A 9,024-nucleotide genomic window follows, 5' to 3' on the forward strand; every position below is an offset into this window, starting at 1 on the left:
CACTCTTTCGATGTCTTTTTTCTATAAACAAATATTAGTAAGTTAAGTTACTTCATAGGTGTTCGAATCTTAGACCTCTTTTGAGTTATTTATTTGAAGACAAACCAACATGATTTTTTGTGTGTTTTACATATTGGCATGACACCAATGTTTTCTTATGCAAAATGATGGTTCCTACTATGTTTCTTTTTTTCTTTCTAATTTTCTCCGTCTACTTGAATGTTTCCATTATGTTTTAATGACTTTTCACATGATGTTTGGCATGAATTCAACGGTTATTGACAAATGGCAAGTTGTATAACTCCACTATGAGATCGACCTATCATTTAGAAATAACTAACTATAGCGACTCTTCCTTATGATAGTCCTAGTTGCGTAAAACAGATTTCTTTTGTGAAAACTTGTATCTAAATTATGAGCCGTCTACATCGAAGAGTCTCACCAAATTGTTCTTATGTACTAGTATTTAAATTCTTTTGAAAAAAGCCAAAAAAATGGTTCTTATTTATATTTCTTATTATACCTCATAACGTTAGTGCACTCATTGAGAGGCTAGAAAGAGCCACTCACGATGTGCTCTAGAGTGACTTTGCCAATTCAACCAACGGCAACGAGTCATTCATTTTTTTTGTAAATAATTTTGCACCATCCTTGTACAATTGCAATAATATATCATATACATAGAAATAGAAAAAAATTTAATGATTATTAATAAGTCATTATTCGTCTGTTTAAATAGCTACCAATAATATATAATACTAGGAAAAATTAAACACCAATGCATATTTCTCTATAACATTGGTTCTACATGTATCCTCACACTAACCATTTGTGGTAGACTCAGGTGGTACTGACACTGATTGTATGCCACAACAATAACAGCCGAAATAAACAGCTGGCTTTATTAAAGTGATAATTTGTTTAGTGCAGCGCTTAATCGTATTTTTCAGACTTAGGTTGTTTCTAATTTCTAGACATTTAAAATGTGACCCAAAATTAAAATACGACAATTCATATTTATAATAACAGTGATATTACTTCATATTTTCATGTCTAGTTAAAGGTGCTGAAAATAACTGTAGAAAAATTGTTCAGAATATAAAACCCAACCAAGTGCATGAACAATCCCAAAAGCATATTAGGTTTAAAATTTCACATTAGACTAAATAACAAATAATACACAAATATTCAGATATCAGCGATTATACCGTCACATATTGTGGCCTCATTTCTCAGCAGACAGCATCATTTTTAAGCCTAACTTGCATGCGTAAAAGCACTGTCCATGTGACATATCAAAATGTTGAACTTCATAGAACTTAACAGGTGGTGTCATTTATGCTCAAGTTTTTTTTTTTATTCACGGTGAATTTGACAAAATCACATTGAGACAAAAATCACAACAACACACTGTAATTCTGGTGAATTCAACGTGAATACTAACATACACTCAGCGACTTGAAGATGTTTGAGGCAGTCTGAAAGAGCCTCCAGCATAAAGCATTTGGTAAACAGGCTTAATTCTCAGAGTCAGAATAACGCTCAAGATGATGCCAGCAGCACAAACACCAGAAAGAATGAAAAATGTCAGCTTAAAGCAACTTGCGCCGACGCAGGAAGCACCATTAGCGAAAAGGTCGATACCATGCTGCTTTGCTGCCTCAGTATCATATATAGAACCTGCTAGCAGAGCTGAGAAAAGGGTTGCCCCAAGTGGATTTCCTATAGACATGAAGCTGCTCAATACCCCAAAGTGCTTCAAACCGAAAAGCTCAGAAACAGTCGGGATCATTATGGAAACTTGCACACCGTAGCACACACCAAGAAATGCAACCGCAGGATACAGGGTTCCGTTAACAGCAAAGGCAAATATAAGGTATACCATCAGCATGATTGTCTGTGTGCATGTCAACCAGAATGTCCTTGGAATCAATCTTGTCCTGAAAATTGTCAAAAGCAGAGAAGTCTGTTGGATCAATTAAACACAGAACTGTAGTTCAACATGATTCTCATTATCAACATTCAATGACAGCATTCAAAATGGCTTATTCGGGCTTATTTATGACCTAAGCATTTGTATAAATGTTTAGAGGAGCTTATGTAAACAAGTAATATGTTCATAAGCTATTTTCATAAGCTAAAAAAAAAACATAAATAGACCTTATGTGGAATTTACCCTCATTCTGACTTTGATTATAATGACAGCTAACGCATAACTACTTAACTATAAGAGCTTATTGAATATGCAATTAACTTAGTTGTGTACTGCATCCAAACACCGCACCCACCGGGATTTTTTCTGATCGTAACTGATAACAGCTTAGGAATAAACATTAAATTCACTCATCATAAATAGATGTCACTAACCTGACAAAATACTCTGAAACAACTCCTCCACCAAGCCGACCAACGAAATTGCAAAAACTGAAAATCGACAGTAAGGTCGTGGTATCTTCCTCACCTTGTGCAATACCTATTTGGGCTAGATTATTGAGAACAGTAACTCCAGTGCCAACACCAACAAAATAAACAAAAAAAAGTAGCCAGAAATCAGCCTTTACTATAGCCTCAGTGAACTTAAAATCTTCCCCACGCTTAGGCTTTCTCTTCTTCTGCTTCACTGCTCCCTCGCCTAATGCAAGAAGCATAGCTATCTCAGACGAATCATCCTGATCATTCGAGCTTCCAAGGTTTCCTGTTGACGTAGATCCTAGCAGCGGCTCGGTTTTGTCATCATTGCCTTGACTGAGAGAGTCAGAAGATTCAAATCGTTGCTCAGACGAGTCTGAATTGGAAGATGTCTTACGATACAATGTCATCTTTATAGGGACAGCAATTGGAGCCATGAGAAGAAAAATCATCACAGCCACCAAAATATACGAAACTGCACCAGTAAATGGAAGAAGATTGCCAAATATTGTAGTTGCAAGAAGATATACACCCAAGACCACACTAGAAAATTGGATAAATATAAAATGGGAATTAGATGTCGAGTCTTCATCCAATGCAGGGGTGCAAGGTCTAACAAGAAACATCATACTGAAGCAAACAATTGGAATACCAACAGCAAGAAACAAGAGGAACTTGGAAGAAGAATTATGAAGCAGTAGGCTGTAAATTTCCGTGAAAACTGCAGCACTAAGCCCACCGTAACCTTTCAGGATTCCCGCAACTTTGCCTCTACTAACAGGGAAATTTCTCATGTTGGTCACCAGAACAGCAGTGGTTAACCATGCACTACTGTTGGAAGCAATAACAAGGGCAAACCAAAGCTGCAACAACGATACAAGAATAAATGGAAATTAGGCCTTTTCAGTCAAATTATATCAGATGCAAAATGCAATTTTGTACTCTGCACTGACATAACAAAAGTGTTAATTAGCACGATTACACTCTTTTTTTCAGGTTTTCATCTTAGGACAAAAGAGGATTGAGAAGAGTAATTAATGTCAGAAAATATGCATGTGTATGTATGCACCCGATTATTGGATTACACGAAAGGTGTTTGAGTAGATGCATGAAGTCATAGGTTCACATTATTACCATTTTACTACAAAAACAACGGTTTTGGATTGCAGGTAGTCAATTCAACACACATTCACGCTGTCAAAGCAACACAAATTCATGCTATCAATGCAACACACATTCATGTTTTCTATATGTTTAAAGATGGATGAATCCCTAGGTTTAGCTTCATCTATGGCATGAATGTGGGCTCTGCCTTCACAACAAGCAATCCAAATCCAGGAAAAAAGATGTATCAGTAAAATTTTATTTCCTTATAAACGGTCTGATTATCTTGAAAAATTTGAGCTCGTGCGGAGAACCAGCATAAATAAAAAAATTAATTAGATGTGAAGAGAAAAAGACAACCAAATGAAAATAATAAATCATCAATTTGATCCCTCAACTATAACCCTCTCTCTAAATTGGTCACTGAACTATGTAAATCCCTAAACTATTATTAATTCATCAATTTAGCACATCAGTTTCTTTAAAACTAGAAGAGCAGATGATAGTTCTAGAACCAACTTGATTGATTTAAAATAGTTTAAGCACTGATGTTAAACAATTTAATATGTGACAATAATTTGTAGGATGATTTAATGCTATGATAACTATAGATATAAAGGAATTAAATAAATTATTGCCACATATTAAATTATTATTCCGTTTTAGAAAAATTAATGCTATGATTCTCTACTTCCTACAAATTCTTAGTTTGTAGGATGATTTTCTTTGTCAGATCAAGAGTTTCCACTTTTAATAAGCCACAAATCCATTATCTTTAAAGGGAAAAAAAACCTATAAACACTTTTAGAAACATACGCAGTTTCAGAAACCGGCAGATTAAAGAACAAAACAATAAAACACCGAAATAGCATATTATCACATACTCATAGTTCAAGTTACCAAGTTCAATTCAACTTATTTCAGCAAAATAATCATAGTAATTTTTTAATAAATATCTAGTTAACTAACCAAAAAAGAAAAAAGAAAATAGATCTAACAATGAACAAGAAGTTAATTATTACTTACCAATAAATAAGGAAGATTAGGGAGTGTTTGTGTAACAGCAAGCCAGAGAATACCATAACCAATGAAAGAAGCCAAAGAACCGACACAAAGTAAAAGCCAAGGTGGGAACCTATTACATGCAAGACCAGGAAGTAAACTAACGTTTTCGCCAATATCGTTAGCGACACCAAGAAGTGTGACCTGTCTTTGGTTGAAACCTAAGACAGATTTCAAAGAGTGTGAGTATAGAGGAAACGTAAAGGTGTTTCCTGAAGCTATTTGAACCCATACTGCTGCTCCTAAACCCACCCATGGTGGTCTGCTTCCTCCTTTTACAGTTAACATTCTCAAATGCTATGTTGTTTTGTGTTCGAGATTTGAGGTTTAGGTTGTGTTGCTTTTGTATAGATAGTGCGAGGGAATGAGAGAGACGTAAATCGTGTGATGGAGTGTAGTGTGTGAATTGGTGATGATTGTGTTTTGAGAGGAGAAATAAAAGAAGAAAGGAAGCAAAAAAGCAAATAGGGGGGGTGTGCTAAACCGAATTTCTTTTACTGTTTTGAATCTCTGTATTTTTTACCGACAAATATCGATGTGTTTTCTTTTTCCCTATATTGGTGATAGGTTCGACGTTTCCGGTTCAAACTTCAAATGGAAATAACTAAAAACGTGACAAATCATCGGGAATTTCGTGTGGTTTCATCAATTATTGTTATGACATTCACATGGATCTTCAATCTTCACATTTTTATGTTCTCCGATTTGTCAAGTTAATGAGATTCCGACTTATTTTTAAAAATTCGATTTGAGACAAAAAAAGAAGTTAGAAATATCGTATTAAAAAAATATTGATGGATACTATCCAATATAATATTAAGTTCTGTTTTTGATAATTTATAGTTTATTGAAAATTAATGATTTAATTAGATCAAAATATAAAATAATATTCTTAATTAAAATTAAATAAATTTTGTTAATGTTTAAAATATTTTAAAAATAATAAGTTAAATTTATTAATTTAAAGTTTATCAATCTTATATATTTTTTATTTTAAATTAAAATCAATAAATAAATTATTTGCTCTAAAATATTAATTATTATTAAATTTAAATTATTGAAAAATAATTTAAAATTATAGTAAATAAATTATTTACTTTAAAATATTAATTATTATGAAATTTAAATTATTGATAAATAATTTAAAATTATAATAAATAAATTATTTATTAATTATACATTTTATTTATTTAGCTAATTCGTTTATTTTAAATTATAATAAACAAACTTTTACTTAAAATTAGTATTTTTCAAAAAAATTGAAAATATTTATAAATAAATTATTTAGTTTAAGTTATAATAAATAAGTTATAAAGGGTAAAAATGGATTTTAGCTAAACATAAGGTAAAATTTAAAAGAAAAAATGATATAGTATAAACTATATGTTCATAAGCTTCTTAAACTAACTTATAAAAAAATGCTATAAGTAATAAGTTTATAAATGGCTCTTGCCAAAAAGAGAACTTATAAGTTATAAGCTCACTTTTTTTTTTTTTTAGAGAAAATGATGTGATATGTTAGTGATATAATACGAAAAGAAATAAAGAAAAATTGGTAATTTATTGTATGTAGGAAAATAATGGATTGTGTCGTTTTTAATATATATATATATAATCTTTAAAATAGTTAGACAATTAACTGCTTGTGTTTGTTGTCAAGTGTAGATTTGTTAAACTCTTGGACGAAAATTATATAATATATCGTCCTTCTGCATATTATTTTTCCTTTCCTTAAAACTCATTTCTGTAAACGGTTTTTCGTAAAGATATAGCAATTTGTTTCATTCACGTCATCTCAATGATTTAACTTTCTAGCATATCTATATCAAAAAAATATTCGCAATATCTGAAAGTGATGAGTAATCTTGTGATACAAATTATCGTCAGTAACAATAACATTTGGATATGTCATAATCGGCTAACATTTGAGTTGACTTCCAAATCTGGAGAAAAGTGATGATTTTGATTATTGTTCTCCTCTAATATTACATCACTCCATAACTAACAATACACATATATAGATGTAGATAATCCTCTTGTAGATGATATGTGTTAGCTCAATTAGATAAACTATAGTCAAAACCTTATGAATTATATTTTTAGGACTCTATAAGCTGAACCTCATATTCCTCAAGTGTCTTTGGAATGGTTTTTGATTCCCCAGATTCAAATGAGTCTGAGTCAGAAGCTTCTTCATAATTTGTATCAATTTTTTCCGATCAAAATGAGAAAATTCTTGAATAATAGTGGTTCCTCTAAGATCAACATTGAGAATATTATCAATTAAATGAGAGTTAATAACACAATGAATATTATTATCCTAAATATATTTGTTTGTGCATTTAGTTTCGACCTTGTCTAGAGACGTAATGTTTTAGGGGCACAATTTCTTACCAACTTCTTTGCAACTGCAACCTCTTCCACAAATTATTAGAAAAATTCCGACAACTGTCTATGGAATGTCCAATAACCTTATATGATTAACAAAACAATGACAATTTTTCATAATCAATGTAAACAAAAAAAAATGCATATCCTTCATGTTAAAAAAGAATGTGACCTCTTAGCTCTTGTAACATATCCAAATTGACCAAAACTTAAGCTAAATGTCCCAACATTTTGTTGTTGCTTGCTTTGTAACACCCCGATTTTCAAAGCGAGGGTGTATTTTTTTTTTCCAAAAGAAATTAAAATAAATCAGAGAATTAAATAAGGTAATACCTTTGGATAAATAATTGAGTCATTATAATTTACAAGCAGCGGAAAAGTTTCTCAAAATATGAATCCAAAGTATTTACACAACAACAAATGATACATGGAACCCATTCAAATAAGATGTCATACTGACAATATTAGTAAAGGTACAGTTTTCCAAATCAAAATAACGTAATCCAAAAGAAAGACATATGTTCCCTCTATGTCATCCTAATCTGATCATTCTACAAAAAACTATAGCTATACACCCTGAGTGATCTCCACGCGCCCCGTGAGATCCTCCTAACATAGCTCCAGTCAAGCATTCCCATCTACATTCCCATCCGTAGGGTACGAACCGGTAGGATCGTCCTGGCTCTCATCTGAGGGCAAAGCCCAAATTTCCACAATAGTTGTAAAGGATCACCAACCGAAATTAACAGTTAACACATAACATTTAAGTTTTTAAATGCACAAAATAACCTTTCAACTAAGTATGCACCTTAAAAGGATTTTCCATATGCTAAACGTCCATATAATATTTGCCAAGTAAAATGAAATCAAATAAGGTTTTCAATCAATCAAGTAACGAGTCAACCGACCAATCCATTGATGAATCAATTTGAGCATTCGATGGTATGACTCAGAATAAAAATTTCTACTGAGCAAATCAATTGGGAAATCGATTTTCGTAAAGGTTTTCAATGAAATCTGTATTCCGGGTTTGCATCAATCGATTGGGAAATCGATTTTCTTAAATAGCTGAGCCCCTGTAACTTGCCAAATCAATTGGGAAATCGATTTTATAAATAGTTGATCCCTTGTAACTTTTCAAATCGATTGGGAAATCGATTTTGTCAAATTAGCGAAGTCCCTGCAACTCATCAAATCGATTGGGAAATCGATTTCCCTGCTTATCTACACACTAATCCAAATCTTAACACTTAGCAATTCCCACACAATCACCACGACAAATTGGGTTTCGAAATAGTTTTACAATCCATCACACTTACACCCGATAATCAATACATAACACTTAGCAATTCCAACACAATTACCACGACAACTTGAGTTTCGAAATAGTTTTACAATCAGTCACACTTACACAAATAACAATACATAACACTTAAACATAACTTGATTCATACACGACTCGTGTGCCGAGCACCCTAATGCAATGCGTATATGCCAAAATGCATGGACTCAGAATTCCAAACCAAAACTCTCCTCGAAGGGCCGTAAATCGTAATTGTACCGCCTATCGCAGGCCGAAGTACCAATTACCGAGGGGCCACCTATCACGGGTCCGCACGATTTACTAAAAAGCGTAAATCATAAACGTACCACCTATCACGGGTCAGTACTGTTTACCGAGGTGCCACCTATCACGGGTCAGCACGATTTACTAAAAAAAAGCGTAAATCGTAAACGTACTGCCTATCACAGGTCAAAGTACTATTTACCGAGGTGCCACCTATCACGAGTCAGCACAATTTACCTAAAACGTAAATCGTAAACGTACCACCTATCACGGGTCAGTACTGCTTACCGAGGTGCCACCTATCACGGGTCAACACGATTTACCAAAATGAAATGCATGAGCATACACTGACCCCATCCACAACAATCGTTAAGCAAATGCAGATATTAAAAGATTCCCCTTTTTTAATATTCATTTAACTTAAACGATTTTCACAACAAACATTAAGTAAACAAGACATTAAGAGATTCCCCATTCTTAATACTCATTTAACT

General features: G+C 32.8%; 1 protein-coding gene across 1 annotated transcript; it reads right to left on the bottom strand.

Annotated features, from left to right (window-relative positions):
• Nucleotides 1–1,114: 1,114 nt before the first annotated feature.
• LOC101489674 (protein NUCLEAR FUSION DEFECTIVE 4-like) lies at nucleotides 1,115–5,191 on the bottom strand. The gene is made up of 3 exons (XM_004488451.4): nucleotides 4,540–5,191; nucleotides 2,368–3,272; nucleotides 1,115–1,940 (listed from the first exon to the last, which is right to left on the bottom strand). Exons 1-3 carry the CDS (start codon nucleotides 4,861–4,863, stop codon nucleotides 1,451–1,453), a joined length of 1,719 nt encoding a protein of 572 aa, XP_004488508.1. The 5' UTR covers nucleotides 4,864–5,191; the 3' UTR covers nucleotides 1,115–1,450.
• Between the last annotated feature and the right edge of the window lie 3,833 nt (nucleotides 5,192–9,024).

Source organism: Cicer arietinum, chromosome 1 (genome assembly GCF_000331145.2).
Source record: "Cicer arietinum cultivar CDC Frontier isolate Library 1 chromosome 1, Cicar.CDCFrontier_v2.0, whole genome shotgun sequence".
Lineage (NCBI taxonomy): Eukaryota > Viridiplantae > Streptophyta > Magnoliopsida > Fabales > Fabaceae > Cicer > Cicer arietinum.

What these genes read in the sequence shown, in the direction of transcription:
- LOC101489674 (XM_004488451.4), bottom strand. Translation starts at nt 4,863, where the DNA reads ATGTTAACTGTAAAAGGAGGAAGCAGACCACCATGGGTGGGTTTAGGA. An exon ending in CTAATCTTCCTTATTTATTG is followed by an intron (nt 3,273 to 4,539) that starts GTAAGTAATAAT and finishes TCGTTGTTGCAG; the next exon opens with CTTTGGTTTGCCCTTGTTAT. An exon ending in GTTTCAGAGTATTTTGTCAG is followed by an intron (nt 1,941 to 2,367) that starts GTTAGTGACATC and finishes GACAATTTTCAG; the next exon opens with GACAAGATTGATTCCAAGGA.